This window comes from Stylophora pistillata, chromosome 2 (genome assembly GCF_964205215.1).
Source record: "Stylophora pistillata chromosome 2, jaStyPist1.2, whole genome shotgun sequence".
NCBI lineage: Eukaryota > Metazoa > Cnidaria > Anthozoa > Scleractinia > Pocilloporidae > Stylophora > Stylophora pistillata.
In genome coordinates this window covers 28,953,517-28,971,814 of record NC_142520.1, presented here as the reverse complement: position 1 = coordinate 28,971,814, position 18,298 = coordinate 28,953,517, and the positions used below count along the sequence as shown (strand labels likewise).

The following is an 18,298-nucleotide window of genomic DNA, read 5'->3' as shown; positions in this document are numbered from 1 at the left end:
AATTGTGTGACTGTCTACCAAACAGCGAAAAACAAACTATAATAATAATAATAATACTGATAATAAATATGATTCATTACCTTATTTAACGCAACTATCAATAACACATTAGTTCCTTTCTTTAAGCTGCATGAACAAACCAGGCTAGAAATTGAAAACATAATTGATGAATTCACGAAAGGATAAACAAAAAAAACTTTAGATTCGTCTCCTGGGTGAAGTATTTTAATTTTTGTAGTTATTCGTATAAGATTCGCGAGTTTTTTCATATTAAATTGTCGTGGTCAGCAGAGACTTTCGAAATCATTTTTGAAACCGCTGTTATTTTCAAATATTTTTAGTTCTCATGTTTAAAAGATTTAGGTGAACCAAGGCACTTTTTTTTCCTTCGCAGTTCCAGTTTCCATCTGGCGTATCAGTAAATCTGTTCAGAATATCATAGTTAATATATTTGGAATATCATAAATATATTTCAAAGATTCACAAACATACATCCTGGGCGTTTTGCTGAATTATTAAGCAATTCTCAAAATGTCACAGACTTATTAATTCGACCTCCCGTAGCTTTCACGCTGCAAGATATTTTTATGACTTTGTACCTCACTGTTTCGAGCGAACGCCTTCAGAGATTAAATGTCGTCGATAGTTCGTCAAACGCTCCTGTTGCTAGCCTAGGCTTTTTTTTCTGTGTCTGTTGTTGTTGTTTTTTTTCCAGGTCATTGTTTTAAAAGTATCCAAGGTAACACAGTCGTCAGGCAGTGACATGCCTATTAAATGGATATTCACCAGCCTGCCTCTCAAGTCTGATTTGTTAAATTTGTGGATTCATCGAGAATTTTGCTTTGTTTCCTTGATTTTTGTTTTTCGTTGGCTAGTCTTTTTGTTTTTGTCTATGTATTGGTTTGGCTCGTTTTTTTTCTTTCCGTTTTTTTATTATTTACTTAGCTATGATTTCATAACTTTTCTTTAAGATGTATTCAGTTAAGCCTGACTTGAATTTTGAGCTCGAGGTAATTCAAGTTTTAGATATCACGATGAGTTTCTTATTTTCACTTCTTGTTTAGTTGTCGGTAACTCTTGAACTGAAACTTGAATGTCATTTCTCCAAGTTCAATTTTGTCATGTTTATAATTGTAACTGAGATGAGTGCAGTTTGTAATCACATGATTTCTAGTGTAATCAGCACGAGAAAATATTTAAAGCTGAATAACTTGCACGAGCCCGTACTAAGGACGAGTACAGTTTGTAGTCTTTGAAGAATTTATGATTTAGTTTTCCAAGGTTCGTTGGCCGACAGGCCTATTCGATTGTGCAAATAAAAACCTGTACAAGTGGGTCGGTAGTCAGTCATAGTGGTTAGAAGAAGAGAAGAGAAGTAAAAGAAATGAACGGTTTATTTTTTGTATAAATTATGGCAACGGTGGGTATCTCAGTAGAAGATGCAGAGAATACAGGTTTAAATTCTTGGTATTGTCTCGCAAACGTTATACGCCCTACCACGCACCTTCCACGCAAATCCAAACCAAAACTCTTTTATAGAAATAAATGTCAGTGAGAACGATATCAGCTTTAAGCCACGAATGATTCCGTTTGGGGCAATGTTTTGATTTCAAAGAGCGTCCAAAAACGACCAGTAATAGCGCGCATTTTGCATTGCTGAAATAACTTAACATTTCTTTTTTTTTTTACCACTTCGCCCCGCATAGATGTACCTTTTCATTACGATAACTTGTTTTACGCACCTCCAATTTACATCATTTCTGTATTTATGAAACTGTAAAATTATTTCATGGTTAGAAGCCGCCGTTAAACTTATAACCTTAAGTGCTATAGAACCAAACGTACTCATCTAGGTTTTTCGATTTTTTGCCTTGAATGTAAAGCCAAGAGGATGAACTCTGCGGAATAATACTTAGAACTGAGAAGAATGATTAACTTAATGTTTTAACGACATGATTTATCAGTGCAATTATCGTATCCTTCTGTTTATATTAAAGGTCATTTTGTGTTTCATTCTCTCTCGGATCTTTGATGTTTCCTCTCCCTGCCGTCTGAGCTTCTTCGATTTAATTTAAGATTACTAGTGCATAGAATAGAAACACATGAAATTTGCGACGTTTTGAGAAAAAGAAAGATTGTTTTTTTCTTTGAGCCACGATAAAGAAAACTCCTTCTCGATGTACAGCCCACGCAGGGTAGCCAAAGGTTAGACCCAACAAAAATGGCACTTACATCATTATCACAACAAACCGATCACAAGTTCGTGGTCGATTCTGGATCGAAATGATCATTTAATCGTGGTTATTTCGCGCCATCCGTTGGATAGCAACGAACGTTTCTTTTTCCTTTCGCTTTTTTTGTAAAACGCTCGGGTCTTTCATGAAAAATCCAAGTCTTCAGTAGGGCTTTGACTAAAATCAATGCGAATGAGTTTTTAATTCGACTTTGATGAAGATTTGGTAACTATGTACGTCACCAGGGTAAACAAATCATGTGACATCCCATAATGCGCACTCGACAATTACTGAGGTCACTATGAGCTAAATGAACCATGAGAGGTTTTACCATGTCTTACCTAATAGTGTGTTTCTCGTCTTAAACTTAATTAGAAGTTCTAAGTGAGGTAACATAAGATTCCGGGAACATGGCTGCTCAAGAGAGAGGGATAAATATGATGGGAAAGCCGGTTTTCGTCCATCTCAACGGAGATAGTTTTAAGAGAAAGCGTATAGTTGTTAATAACAGAGACATGCGAAGCTTTGAATCTTTCTTAAATACTGTGGCAGCTAGTTTTCGTACACCAGCTCGAGAAATAAGGACTCCAGGTGGAAGACATCGTATCAGAACGCTTGACGATCTACAGAGGGACTGTACTTATGTCGTTAAGGGAAGAGAGCCGTTTAAAAAAATTGGGTAAGATTTTTGTTTGCGATGGCGCGATCAAACTCGTGTTTGCCAAGCAATACTTAATCAAGTGTCATTTGGTTGATCTTTGTTCACAAATGCAAACTCTTTATGTAATAAGAGTCTGCTTTCGTTTTATTTCTCAGATATGATGTAAAAGACTCGAGGCCACACCGTTTACCACCCCTCAAAGGACCTGAAGTAAGATTTGTTGTTCAAAACGCGTCAACATACAGTTAATATCTACTCTAGGTCCAATTTTTTTGTATACTTTGTCGTGCATTGATTTAGGCAATCAAAGGCAAATATTTTGTGCAATGTTTTCGGGCTATTTTTTAATGATCGCATATTCGATCGCAAATCTCTGTTTTAAAAATAACTGTTAATTGTTCAGTTTTTGATAGATAATTTTATAGCTTCTCTATTAAACATGGAGACGGGAGAGCGTAATTAGGCCGAGTGAGTTCAATAACAAATTTGGTATCGAAGTGGGGTTACAATGCATGAATAATTAAACACGTAAATGTTTAAATAAATATTTAATCTAATTGCTAAGGAGTTATATTCAAATAAAGACGAAAAAAACGTCAATCTTTTAATCGTTTAAGGATTAACGACCAGGTAAGAAGAAATATGATTAAACATATCGGGTGGTCGCAGTTTCCGCAGCATTTATTTGAAATTATTCGAGGAGTTGTCAGTGTACACGTCCCTCATTGTTTGCGGATCCGATTGTCATTTCGTGATTGCATTTCGTTATCAGGTCAATTTCCTCCAGCTAAATCATCGCAAGTTTGGAAACGTACCGGGCAGAGCCAGGGTGAGCGGTCTACGGAAAAAGGAAGAAATTAAAACAATCATGTAAGTAGCGATCGGTTAAAATATTCACCATAAATTGTAGTTACCATCACTAAGTAACTAAAATATATATTATTATTATTATTACGCAAAGTTAAAAATACAAACGTGGATGCTTTATTGAACATGGTGACTGCACTTTAATAATCTAGCTCCTTGGAATAACCACAAAAAAGTAAACCAAATCGAACTTAGCATGATTTGAAACTCAACCTTCAAGAGGTGATGCAGTTGACTGTTTACATCCATGATGAAGGTGTACAACTTAGTGCCACAGTATTGGTTAAATTTTTTTTTTTTTTCAAGGGGTGCCCTCTTTTAAGCACAATCCCCAAATCAGTTGCAAAAGGCTCATGAAACTTCTTAATTGCATAGCAGTGTTGTTTCATTTTAAAGTGGCTGACTGGGACCCATGACTAGCTTCCATCTAACTCTTGGACTCAGGTTATGAAGGGGATCAGTGCACTTAAATGCACTGTGGCAGTTGTACTGGGTTTGATTATAACATAGCTCCTGCAGAGCCTGTTGAGATGACTTGTACAAATTAGTGTACCTGAGTAAATATCAGGGCAATAATGCAGTTGGCATCTTACTGAAGGCCGTGTGTCTGTTGATTATTCCAAACTGTTCCATTCCATATTGTGCCAACTGAACAGGTGCATCCTAACTCATAAATAAAGAGCAATTAAAATTAGGTACTTTCACCCTGTCACGTTAACCTTGACTAAAGTTGTCAAAAAAATTTGCCTTCAATGATAGAAATCTTATGAAAAAACTCACTCTCTGTAATAGATAGATTTTGCTACATATGATCTACAATTGTACCATAAAATACAATAAAGACGCATGATTGTCATGAGCAAAATTAACGAAATTTACTATAATTAGTAATTTGTTGTATGGTTGTATAATACTGTTCGTGTTCATGTCCTTATGATTAAGGGTGGTATTATGTTTGATGATTACAGTGTTTTTTGTAATGGAGTTGTTGCTAAACCAAAAAGAGTCCAGTTGCGAACAGACTTTAAAATGTTTCAGGTGAGGTGAATTATCTACCAAGTCATACAGTGTATAAAATACGATGTACCGGTAACCCTTCGGTTCTCAAGATCAATAAATTGCTAATTTTTCTCACTTTTTGCCACACAGTGATTTTGATGTTTGTTTGGAGAATTTGGTATTAGCTCAGCAAGTAATCCCCTTAATGCTAGTTTTCTTTACTAATGTTGCTTGTCTGCTTGATATTGTGTTATTATTGTCTAATGGTCAATCATGGGAGTTGGAGGTTTAAAATTATGCGAATTTCAATGTAATCAGCAGATAAAGGTCAATTGGTAAATAAGATCAAATCACTATTTTGGAGGGATCAAGTTAATAGGAGGGGGTGGGAATTTAGCTTAATTAAAAAACTATCTGGTTTGGATTAACATAATGCAAGTGGATAATTCAGATAACTAGTTCTTCCACAACAGTTTGCTCCAAGAATAAAAAAAATGAATCCCAAGACTTTCCATGTCTATTGAATGGAAAGCCTGTAAATAATATATAGTAGAGTGAAGGTATACTAGAGCATCTTTCTCTAGGTTAACTGAATTGTTTTCAAAATGGTGGAAGCATGAAAAGATTTTGAAGTTTAAGCACATTTGAAGACAACAAGTAATGAATCTTCCATCTCTAATTGGCAGAGTAAAAAAGTGTAATTTTCTGGAGCATAATTCTTTCAACCCTTTATGCCCCAACTCAGAATGCATATTCTCCATGCTTTTATAATAAATAGCTTCTTTAGATGGTGGTTTATCCTTCAGTGACCTTCATGTGTGATTCAGGGGTGATATTGTTGGGAGAAATTAAATGCTAGCCACTCTCGTGGTTTAAAGGATCAAAGTTAGCGTACCGGCATGTACGTTTATTGGAATAAGCTAATCATGTTTTTTTTCCCTCCCTAAATGATTTAGGTTTTAGAGTCAGTGAATGATAAAGTGAGCTCAGTCAGCAAGAATGGTGCTGTTTATGAGTAAGTAATGATTGCCTTTTAAATTCCTCAATGAAGTATCAACAATCAGTGTCAAAGTTAGTCAGTACCTTGTGTTTTAACAGTTCTTTTGTAACTGATGGTCAGAATAAAACAGATACATGTATTTTCATTACTCTATGCTATAAATCATTGACAAGATCCCCCTTCCCTATTCAGTGTTGCCTGTTTGTAGCTAAAAGATGATGGAATTGTGATACAACATTATCTTTTGGAGAAAGGGGCAAATATATGATCAGCATGGACAAAAGAGATACACTAATGAAGTAAGGGATTGTAAAGGCCAATGAAGAAGCAAAAAGAAAAATTCCGATTGCTTAATCTCTTTGACACTTCCAAATACACCCTTAAGGAACCAGAATTTTATTAAGTTTTGTCCTGTACAGGGCTGTATGGAACAATTTTTTAAAGGATTACACAGTCTTTTGTTGATTTAACTACTGGAGAAACACTGCCACATTCAATTATTCTAGGCAAGTATGATGGAGACAACTTTTGATCAGCACTGTAGATATGAACCTCAATTGAGAGTCAGCCAAACTTGATTGAGGTGTGAAGTGAAAAATAGCAACTATTTCATCATTTAGGAACATCACTAGATAATCTTTGAGCTGTTGTTTTGTTTGTCTTTCAGTCTTTTTACCATAGATGGTCAAAAGATATCAGAACCATCACAGCTGAATGATTGTGGACAATATGTTGCTGTTGGGAGAGAACGATTGTAAGTTCAGTCCAACCTCTTCTTTATTGATGTTTCCTTTGATAAGTATCCATGGTTTTAAGTTTAGAATATATTTTGGTGTGAATAAGAAAAAAGCTGTGTTAAGGAACAGACTGATGTGCATGCACTAACAAATTTTGAAGAGTGATTGTTGTAATTTTTGTTCTGGATTCCAAGTGTTTTAAATTGTTACTGTACAGTACTGTAGAAAGTAAAGTAATACATTTTGGAAGAAAGTGGGTCTGAAAGTCACTTACATAATTATATACTCATTGACTGAGTGCGAGGGCCAGATGGGAATTAAAATAGTTGGCTAGAGGTCATGGCACGTGGATCGGGTGCAGCGAGGCCCTTGCATCATTTCCAGTCAAGCAATATCAAACTGTCTGGTCCTACCCATGCCAGCTTTCTGTTATCGTGGCCAGACAGGTCATATGATAAATATCAATTACTTGTATGGTGTAATTGAGTCTATATACTTTTTTGTGCTCATCAATTTGATTATTCATTGTTGATGTCAGTCCAGTAAACTTGGGCCATCCAAATGTCTGGGAAGGGTAACTTTTCCAATCAAAAGTGAGTTGAAAATAAAGTTTCTTGCCCTGAATGTTCTTTGGATTTTGATTTCAGCTTTGATAGAAGTGTTACCTACAGTGACCAAGGAGTAGCAACCCAGCTAACTCCAAGAAGGTGTGATTATGTTTTGTTTTTTCACTTCCTTTTTATAGCCACGATTAGTATTAGAACTGGGCAAAATAGTTAAGAAAAAAACTGTATCCTTTAAGATTTCTATGATAGTGGTAGTTAGGTTACACACCTATAAAGATATGTATTCCAAGGATAACAATTACATTTGTGTTGAGGAAAGATAAAAAAAAAAATTGGTTATTTGTCCATGAATAAATTCATCTGAGTACAGTCTGTGGTTGACAAGATTCATGTGGAAACATTCTGGGAAAAAAATCATGATTCAAGACCATTTTTGTACAATACTTACTCATAAATCAGTTTTTTGCACTTGGAAATTATTTCTCTTCCTTTAACATAAAAGTGTTTTGACATACATATTCACTGCAATAGTAAATTATGTCAAAAAAAACAAAAACATAGGCAATTTTTTGGTCAGAAGTTCTTTTCAGACTAGTCACCAACCAGGCACTTTTAAATGCGCTCGTGCACGATGCAAAACGTGTCCTTTCATTCACAACACTGATAAAATATTGGGACCTAAACGATCCATTAAGATCACCGATCACTTCACGTGCACCTCCGCCAATGTAATCTATTGCATAACTTGCACTTATTGCAAAAAGATATACATCGGTGAAACAGGCAGAAGACTAGGTGACTGATTCCGAGAACACCTTCGAGACGTGGAAAGGAATGACAAGGACACATCGAAACCAGTCACTAGACATTTTAATTTACCTAACCATTCTAAGCAACATATGGCAATCTGCGGTCTTTCCTTGCACTTAGGTGGCACGGAAAGCCGTAAAAATCTTGAACAAAAGCTCATCTTTCAAACCGGCAGTCTAAATCCCACAGGGATCAATGAACGCTTTTCATTCCACTAATTTGTTCATGTTTTTCTCGTTGCCATGTTCCCACCAATAACGTAGCCCCATTTTCTGCCTTTAAAAGCACACACAACCCACAATTCCTCTATTCGCTCCAACGAAGGGCTAACGCTCGAAACGTCAGCTTTTGTAATCATTACGGTGGCCAATAGTCCTTTTTACAGTTCCCGGCGCCATATTGAATGTGTAACCGCGCAAACATGATAGCGAGGTTAGTGTTGAGTCGCGTTGCGAGTTCTAGTGAGAGTTAAGTGAAATGTGGTTTTGCACTGTCCTTTTCATCGAGATATTTCGACAATGAACGATACTTTCCCTACGCAGGATATTCCTCCTTCTTCTTCGAAAGGAAGAGGAAGACACTGTGCCGCTTTTTGGTTGTGCTAATAGCTATTATGACACAGCAGGCAATTCAACAGGTCTGCATTTCTTCTAGTTTCCGAATGACTTCCAGCAGGAGTCAGATGGTGCAATCTCCTGAATCGCCAGCATGGAAAGGACAGATTCTTCATCACAAAATCAATTTTTTTTGTGCTCAGAACATTTCAAAAAAGAAGACATGCGAAAAAACGTGGGCAGGTCGCTGGAAATTGGTGAAAGGTTTATAATGTTTGTACGGTTGTTTTGTTGCTTGGATACCGAAAGAAAATGCCTACTTTGATTTTCGGTATTGAAGTGTTTATGCTGGGATTTTTGTTTTGGGGGGGGAATTTTTTTCTCCTCATTAAAAAGGTGATATTTATTTTTCTTTGTGTACTGTGGTCTTATACGATATCTGTGAACTGAATGTAAAATTATAAAATTGTAATGTAGAATTAAAATGTAAAATTTTAAACTTATAAAATGATGAGTTTAATTATTATATATATGGGCAGAACCATCTCGATTTAACTGGTCAGTACCGAAAAATCTATGGAAAATGCCTGCTAAAAGGGTCCCGGTAGCAACTGTGAAAACTGAAGGAGAGTCATTTGAAGTTGAACAGGAATTATTTCAACAAGAAGTTGAAGCACCTGTGTCAACTGTCAATGCTGCTTCACCTTCACCAGCTCAAATTTAATGCTCAAATTGATTTAGGTGTAATCTTTCCTTACATTAAGAAATATTAATATTAATGTTGTTAGTACTCAGGGAAAAAAGATGATGTTGGGCTTGTAAAATCAAGATAAGGTACCATTGTACATTGTGTAAATAAGAGAAGTGATTGGCATGACAATAAAACGCGAGTTAAACTATGTTTTATGGGAAGGAGCTTCAAAATTCTATTCTTCAAACATAACATTTCGAAGAGCCTATTGACAATAATTAACATTATTATTCACAGAAGAAAAAATAAACAGTTCTGTACTGTCTAAAATAATCCTAGTTGTTGCATATTGAGCAAACTCTTGCAGCATATTCTTGTAAACAAGTTCTTGTGCTGGAGATGGGAAAGGTTCTTTCAGTTCCACATAGTTAAGATTAATCCATGTAATGCAGATTCTGGACACCAGGCTCTTGCTGATCCCAAATCTATCAGCAAGATCTTGTACAAATAACCCAGCCTTTAGTCTCATAAGTATGAGTAAAAATTCATCCAAGAATGACAGTTTCTTGAAGGCCCCGGCTTACCTCTGTTATCATCTGTTTGGTATGCTGACTCTCTTTCGACAATTTCTCTCCTTTCCAGTACTGCATCTTTGCCAGCATTGGTTCAATAAAATTATAGAAGCTTATGAGTGCTCCATAGTTTGGGAATCCAGTATAAAATAGAACCGCAGACTCATCATCTTTAATTTTGTCAATTGAAAATTGGCACGCCAATAAATATCCCCCTCGTTTTCAACTTCACTTAGTTTTTCTTTCAAGTCAGCTAATTGTACTTGCAGTAGCTCTATTTCCCATTGCAGCTTAAGAACATCTGATTGTTGCAGGGCTGGTGAAGATGAAGCAGCATTGACAGTTGACACAGCTGCTTCAACTTCTTGGTGAAATGATTCCTGTTCAACTTCAAATGACTCTTCTTGAGTTGTCACAGTTGCTACTGGGACCCTTTAAGCAAGCATTTTCCGTGGTTTTTTCGGTACTGACTAGTTTAATCGAGATGGTTCTGCCCATATATATAATAATAAACTCATGATTTTATTAAATTTTTAATTTTACATTTTAATTTTACATTATAATTTTATAATTTTTCATTCAGTTCACAGATATCGTATAAGACCACAGTGCACAAAGAGATATAAATGTCACTTTTTAATAAGAAGAAAAAAATCCCAGCATAAACACTACAATACCGAAAATCAAAGCTCCATTTTCTTTTGGTATCCAAGCAACAAAACAACCGTACAAACATTATAAACCTTTCACCAATTTCCAGCGACCTGCCCACGTTTTTTCGCATGTCTTCTGTTTTGAAATGTTCTGAGCACAAAGAAGTTGATTTTGTGATGAAGAATCCGTCCTTTCCATGCTGGCGCTTCAGGAGATTGCACCATCTGATTCGCTGCTGGACGTCATTCGGAAACGAGTAGAAATGTAGACCTGTTGGATTGCCTGTTGTGTCATAATAGCTATTAGCACAAACAAAAAGCGGCACAGTGTCTTCCTCTTCTTTTCGAGGAGGAAGGAGGAATATCCTGCGTAGGGAAAGTATCGTTCATTGTCGAAATATTTCGATGAAAAGGACAGAGCACCACCACATTTCACTAAACTCTCACTAGAACTCGCAACGCGACTTAACACTAACCTCGCTATCATGTTTGCGCGGTTACACATCCAATATGGCGCCGGGAACTGTAAAAAGGGCTATTTACCATTTCAACTTTGTTGATGTATCCAATGTAAATTATGTCAGTTTGTAAAAGGAGATTTACTTGATCACTGATCATCATTTATTTTCCAACAGAGCCTCAACCAAACCCAAAGGGATAGAAAGAAAACCCCCCAGTAAGGTAAGTTAGTAATTTTGAGTTGAAAGTTTACAGTGTTTCTCAGGGTCTTTGTAAAAACGTGTACAGTGAGGTAAATATTGAACATACAGTATGGTATCATTTATCATCAGGGGTTTAGTTAAAATTGCAGATTAAGGTTGTATAGCAGTCCTGTTGCAAGAGATTGTACTGTAAACACTACTGTCTGTGACGAATTCTTCCTTCCCTGCACCTGGGATACAAATTCACATTTTTCCCAAATTCAATCTCATCAGAAGTGAGAACTTTGTTTATGTTGACATGATAAAATATGGGAGGCCTCAGGCCCTCAAGAAATATTTGTTAGTGAATTTTAAGTTAAATTGAAATTCATTAATGAAAGATTGCATTGCATCAATGTAAAATTGGTCCAAAGTATGAATTTATTGGTTGTTGATCGAGTGTTTGTTGTCCACTTCTTTACAGCTGTTCAAGGTAATTAAACAGCAAATTGGAAAACACATGAGTAAGCAACAAACTAATTTGTTAACAACAAGTAGAATTTGATTTTAATAATGCTGTTGTGTGATTTTTTTTTTTTTTTGTTTAGAGAGGAGGAACTAAACGAGCTACAAAAAAGAAGTCATTTGTGGCTGACAATGGGGAGCCTGTGAGTAATAATTAAAAGTTACTTGATGTAGTTACTTGATGTAGTATGTAAATCAAATCACACAATTATTCAGTGAAGCTGAGGTAAATCTCCACCTCTTTCATATTTGGTGTATACCACACAGAAACTGAAAAAGTGCTTTTATTTTATATGGACACACCAAATTATTGTTAGAAATTTTATTCAACTCTTGGTGAGTGATTTTCTGCCTCATCCACTGCTCAGAGGTAAGTGGTGCTCCCCAATCACTTCTAAACTAACAAATCTGTGGCTAAACAATGTCACAAGGTAAATATTGGCCAGTAGTATATACTAAAACAGTGGATAGCGATGAAGGTGCGCTCTGATTGGCTAGTCAAAACTCCAAATATCCTTTGTTATTTACTTCCGAACAACTCGGGAAATAATGGCGTTCCGGTTTGCATCCGTGACAAGCGAAGAAATCACTCAAATTAACGACGGTGGTGTAATTATCTCACTGTTTTAGTACATACTAAAACAACTATTCACCTCAGTGTCGGTGGTTAGTGGTTGATATTTACCTGGCTGCTTCGTGGCTCAGTAAAATATCCACCACTAACCACCTCCACTTTGGTGAATAGTTGTTAGTTAGCCACCATCACTGAGCTAAATATTTGTTTAGTGTACCCAGTGAGCTGATATGGCACAAAAGTGTATTGTTAGCTCTTCATGTTCTGCAACAATTAGAATATCTTCAGTGCAAATCCAATGCAAGTTGCTTGGAGGCGAATAGCCATGCAAGGATATTTGGACTTTGATAAGCTAATCAGAGGGATCTTAAACATTATCCACTTTTTTTAGACTAAGTATGCTCTAAAAAAGCACTATTTACAAGTGCAGTATGTACTGGGTAGTTAGACCAAGAAGTGAAGCACCAGTTTGTGGAGTCAATAAAAAAAAAAGACAAGATACAGTTGTATGTCAAATGTCATACTTCTTGAAAACAAGGCACAATTACTTTTTTTCAACTAGGCCTTTGCCCATCCATAATATTATCTAAATTACTATCAGTCTTTGATAATGTTTTATATATTCTTACTTGCAGTAATTTGTACATGTAACAAATGAATAAAAATTTTGTCCCAATGCCTATAATTTAGAGGCTTCACAGCTGTACCTCCTGTAGTGGAGATCTGACAGAGATATTGACACTCCACCTTCAATCTTTTGCAAGGCTAAACATCTGTATAGTTTAGCCAGAACTGGATAATGACAGTGTACATGCACCATCACTTAACCATGATTTTATTTAACTTTTTTCAGCAGGTGAACAGTGTGCCCCCATACATGACAGCAAGGAATGAACCAGAGCCATTTTCACCCTTTGATTCTTTTAAAGACACACTAGCCGAGTCTCTTAGAGATGATGAGCCAGTGAGACGCCATGAGATAGAAAGAAATGACTCTCCCCATGAATCAGAGGTTGAGGATATACCCCTAGAGGAAGCTTTACAGAATCAGGTTGCTGATGTTCTCGGAGACAACCGTGTTCCAGTTGATAATTTTGTGTATGACAGAAAAGATAGTTCAGCTAATGGTATGTATAAAAACTCAGTGGGTCTTTTTTGATGTGCTAGATGTAATTTTCAATCTGTAGTAATCTTTTCCTTGGTGAAGCTGTTTCTTGTTCCTTGTGATTTGTGTTTATTCTAACATTTTGTTATGGCTTAAAACAGTTCTCAGGGGTGCTAAAAATGACTCAAATGTGTTGAGGCAGGTGATGTGAACACTCTGATAAGCCTTCCTGTGAGGAGGCCATGAAACCGAGTGGTTAGCTGGGTGCTGATCTTGTAATCTGGTGATCCCTGGTTCAAGTCCTCTACCAGCTACTCATGAATTTGTTCTCAGTCATCCCAAGTTCAACTCCTTGGCTGTGCTGTGCAGGGGTTTCATTATTGTTTTCTGCAGGAGGGCAACTGGTTTTCACGGGCGGGTAAAACTCTTTGAACTGAACTTCTTTATAAGATAGACTTTCCTCCAGATGGTCAAATCAGGTGGGCAAAACCGTCCTCACAACTGGTCAATTTGCCCGGTGCCTGGCCCTTAATGAAACCCCTGGCTGTGTGAATACCCAACTGGTCTCTGATTATAGCCCGTTGTGTACTTCAAATTTGGAAAGCCATGCCCCCCTCTTGAACTAAAGAGTTATAACTTTAGAGCCTCATGAATTATAAACATCTTAGATCATACAAATCAATATTAGTTAAACAGACTACTTGCTCTGCCCGCACACAAAAAAATAGTAAATACTGTCCATATGAGTAAATAAAAAGATATGAGCCATCTTGCAAAGGTACATGTACTATTGAAGGTTCGAAGGCCAAAAGGGCATTGAAGGTGAACTAAACTCTGACAAGCCTAAGCAGGTGACGAATTCAGCTACACTACGTCACCATGGGTTGAACAGCTTGGTGCTGGTAGCTGCCTCGTAATAACTCATTCCTATAAATATTCACTTGTTTGACATTGACACCTTTACTCTTTGCAGGGAAGCCGTCAGTGTATGAAGCCAGTGGCGAGAATAAAGAGGATGCCAGAGAAATCCAAGATGACAGAGGTGACGCCCTGTTTACTATCTACTATAACTGGTTATTAATGTCACATACTGTTTGAATATTAGTTTACTATCTACTATAACTGGTTATTAATGTCACATACTGTTTGAATATTAGTTTCATGTAAACGTTACTTGTCTTGAGGTACATCCAACGTCAAGTAGTCCTTTGTGTATGCCCCCTGTCTTGTCCTGGATACCGTGCGCATAATTTCGCCTGAGTAGAACGTCCAGGGTTAATGTGGTATACTATAACGTTCACAGCATTACCTTTCTGTTACATTGTATTGTATTAAAGTAATACTGAAAATGTTTTATTTCTTTTTGAAGAAACAATAGAAGACAAGCCCATCGATCAAATGCCAGCTGAAGAGGTTGCTGATGAAGAAATCGAAGATGAAAACCATCCCAACCCAGATACTTCTACAGACGAGGTACACAATGAAGAAGAAAGGGACGAGGTGGAGGAAAATGTTCAAACGAAAGATTATGACAATGAAAGAGTAAGTGACTGGAACATGCAATTTTGTTGTCAATTACTTTTCAACACTGGTACAATTAGAAGTAAAAAGTAAATGAAAGGAGTTGTCGTATTTAGCAGCGCTTTTGGAACCTACACACACAGAGGTATTGTCGTTTTATAAATGCTAATGATGAGAAATCTCCGCAATATGCACTCAGATGCGGTTTAGGGTTCGTAATCTTCACCTATCATCCACTTTGGTTATTTAACCCTTGGACTCTTAAGATCTGCTTGTTAATTCTTCCCTCTAGCTGCCACACTTTTCCTTGTAAACTAGTCACGAGAATTTGTTGTAACATCAAGATAACTTCTACATGATGATTTGAAGTATCGTCATTACCTGCTAGCTGGATAGTGTATAGATATGATAGGGAGAAGTTACATGTCAATCACTTCTGGGAGTTCAAGGGTTCACACCAGCTCGGCAAATAATAGTGTAATGTTGTAACCATGATGGTTTGAAAGGCATATTCGACAGCGGCTTAGTACTGCTCAGTGTTCACCACGTCTTCAAATCGTGAAAAAAACAAACAAACAAACAAAAAAAAAAAGGCAAACGATCTAAAAACAAATCGAATTGAGACGTAAAACAACGACAGCGACATATTGAGAACGCCGCTGAGAAAGTAGTACTTGCGACAAGGAGAGCAGTGGAAACCAGCAGGGAAAGCTAAGCTGAGTGAGATTTAGTGTAGTCCATTCAGTTAAGAGAACTTATGGTATCATATATTCATTGTATCTTAGTGTATTATCTTAGACAGTTTTAACAGAAAAAGTTAAATGTATCAGGTAGCTCAAAAGGAAGGTACATTTGTCAAGTCACAGTCTTCGTTACAGAGGTTAAGGCGTCAGAGAAAAGGTGCGTCAGAAATGACTAGACTAGATTGTTATTAAGCTTGATTGGCCATGTTGCTATGGAGCATGTTGTCATGGAGTATAGAGACACCACGAACAGAAGAACTAAAACTGAGTAGAGCTTCTCTCAGCACTACAATGTGACTGTCAAGGTTAATTGAGGGCAGAAGAGATATTTTTTATTCGCTGAAAACTCATGATGCAACGGTTATGTTAATTCCCCGGAAATGAAACGATTTTGTATTTCTACGTCAAAGCTCGTTTTTGAATAAAAGCTGATAGTTTCTAAAGAAACTGTTTGGGGCTGCGTCGGTGGGAGTAACGAAATAGTTTGGATATATCAACAAAGTTGAAATGGTAAATTGGCCACCGTTACGATTGTAAAAGCTGACGTTTCGAGCGTTAGCCCTTCGTCGGAGCGAAGGCTAAACCAGAACAAGGCCTTCTCAGTGGCAAGTGGCTATCAGTTCCATCGTAGCTCGATGCTCTCTTTTCCTCCCTTACGGCTCGAAATTACTTTGGAAAAAGAGTCACTAATTTTATCAATCAGGGTAGCTGACTGCTAAATTGGGCCCAAAATCTTAATTGGAAATGCAGACTCCGTTGCATTGTTCTCTCCGTACTCATGAATATTGTTGTGTTTTAAACGCGGCAGAATAATTGATAAAACTCCTGGTGGTAATCAGTTGTGAGGTATCCTTTTTAGAGTCAGTTTAGGTAAAGGTGACAATTACTTTAGAGGAATATTTAATAGTTGGAGGAACTCACTTTGGGATATTTTTATTTTTACTTTCAGGATCAACCAGAAGCAAGTGAACAAATTGAGCCAAATGACACAAATGAAAGTATAGAACCACAAGAACAACTTCAGCCAAAAGACACTTACGAGCCACAAGAAGAGATTACTACAACTGAAAATAGCGAGGCACAAGAGGAGATTGTTACAACTGAGAACAATGAGCCACAAGGCTTTAACCAGCCAGTGGACCATAATGAACCAAAAAATGATCATGAACCACAGGAAACTGTACAGTGAAATTATTTGTTTTGATTATACAGTTAGTAGCGAAGTAGATGCAACTCGTGTTCTTCAGAGTAAAAACGTGGCTTCTTACACAGTTTTCCCGAAGGAAAGAAAAGATCATCTTTTTTTAAGACAGTTTCTCTCCATGTTATGCAGTTAAAGGAAAGAATTATCGAGGAGGAATCATATTTTTAAGGACTCAAGATGTGACTAGTTGATTTACGTTTTTGGATAAAAGATTTTAGTTGATCATCACGCGTTGTAGTCCTTATTCTATTTTGGAAGGGAATGTGTCAGTATTAATCCACTTTATTATATGGCTGTGTCTCACAAGGACTGGGAACTACTGAATTCACGAATCGAATTTGATTGGCTGAAATCAATATTGAAAGCGGTCCAGATTTTCCAATCTAGACCGGCATCTAGACCGTTCTAGGAAAAAAAGGTACAAAGAACATAAAAAATTGGCAGATAAGTCGAGACAACCATTTAATAAACATCTTATTAACCGAGCTAGGTCGGTCTGTATGGGAGAATCTTGACCTCGGTCGCTGGTACAGACCTCGCTGCGTTCGGTCTGTACTGGCGACCTCGGTCAAGATTCTCCCATACAGACCTCCCGCTCGGTTAATAAGAACTAAATAATATACAGTTGTTGAAAGGCGATTATTTTCTCTTCTGTACAATAATTTTACCTATCTGAAGAAAAAAATCCAAAATTTATTTCAAACGGCAGCAAACCACGAAAATCACAGAAACGTGAACAAAATTTTATAAATTGTTGAAAATTACCAGACATTTGGGAAGGCGCTTAATTTTTGTGACTCGAACCTTCACTTGAATTAATCCTCTTGATTTGCGATTTTGTTTCCACTCCCATACCGAGGAATTCTTTTGTTTTTTAATTCAATCGGTTTCGGGATGTTGAGTTAAAGAAAATCATTTTATACAATAATAAATACATCTAAACATGGTAAGATGAGTTGTAATGGAATATTTTTACGCTGTCTCATTCGTTTATGCATTGCGTACTGTAAATACCTAGACGTAAGGAGTCTTTAACATAGCGTGGGCTCTGTAATCATATTAAAGTGAGGTCTTAGATGATCATTTGTCTAACAGTTTGATTGAACACTACTTTCTCTACCCAAATGGAGTACTGATTTGAAAACCAACAAATTGCACGAAAAATCATGTATGATGTTACTTGTTTTAAAGTTACATGGAAAAGGCATCACAGAAAGCCAATACTGACGAAATCTTGAGAGCGCATGCACCAGTTGTACTTTGCACTCGTGTTACACGAAATATGCACTCATTTCAAGCAAATCAGACGCGCGTAATTTTTTCATGCAATTATTAATTCAGTAAGCTAAATCACTCTCTTTGGAACATAACTAATCGAGCATTTTTTTTTTTCTGCAAGGAAACAGGCAGAAATTCTAAATCTACGATCCACTAAAATTAACGAAACCATCTCGGGTCCCCTTTAACTGCATACTGAGATTCGAACCAGTCATCAACATGAATGTTATTTTGATTTAATTATCCATCCTTGGTAGCGCTGGTGACTCGTGTAACTAGCTACACACCTAGCCTGATTCATGGTAAGGATTTGAACTGAAATATTGGAGTAGCTGAATGATTTGAAGAATGATGAAATAACCC

The 18,298-nt window shown here is 36.8% G+C and overlaps 1 protein-coding gene across 3 annotated transcripts; it reads left to right on the top strand.

Moving 5' to 3' along the window:
- The first annotated feature begins 2,516 nt into the window (after nucleotides 1-2,516).
- LOC111341358 (doublecortin domain-containing protein 2) lies at nucleotides 2,517-16,885 on the top strand. 3 transcript variants are annotated; one of them, XM_088750208.1, is made up of 13 exons: nucleotides 2,517-2,913; nucleotides 3,051-3,105; nucleotides 3,668-3,765; nucleotides 4,731-4,800; nucleotides 5,718-5,776; nucleotides 6,429-6,515; nucleotides 7,146-7,205; nucleotides 10,980-11,025; nucleotides 11,594-11,653; nucleotides 12,938-13,205; nucleotides 14,163-14,231; nucleotides 14,559-14,731; nucleotides 16,403-16,885. In XM_088750208.1, the coding sequence occupies exons 1-13, from the start codon at nucleotides 2,645-2,647 to the stop codon at nucleotides 16,640-16,642; spliced, it is 1,554 nt and encodes a 517-aa protein (XP_088606334.1). In that variant the 5' UTR covers nucleotides 2,517-2,644; the 3' UTR covers nucleotides 16,643-16,885. The 3 variants fall into 3 exon arrangements, with proteins under 3 accessions (XP_088606334.1, XP_088606333.1, XP_088606332.1); XM_088750207.1 differs by having other exon boundaries at nucleotides 2,518-2,913; nucleotides 12,941-13,211; XM_088750206.1 differs by having other exon boundaries at nucleotides 2,518-2,913; nucleotides 12,938-13,211.
- The last annotated feature ends 1,413 nt before the right edge of the window (nucleotides 16,886-18,298 follow it).

Excerpts from the sequence above, each read along its gene's own strand:
- LOC111341358 (XM_088750206.1), top strand. The coding sequence starts at position 2,645 with ATGGCTGCTCAAGAGAGAGGGATAAATATGATGGGAAAGCCGGTTTTC. Across the intron at positions 3,106-3,667 it reads CACCCCTCAAAGGACCTGAA|GTCAATTTCCTCCAGCTAAA; the intron begins GTAAGATTTGTT and ends TTTCGTTATCAG. Across the intron at positions 7,206-10,979 it reads ACCCAGCTAACTCCAAGAAG|AGCCTCAACCAAACCCAAAG; the intron begins GTGTGATTATGT and ends ATTTTCCAACAG.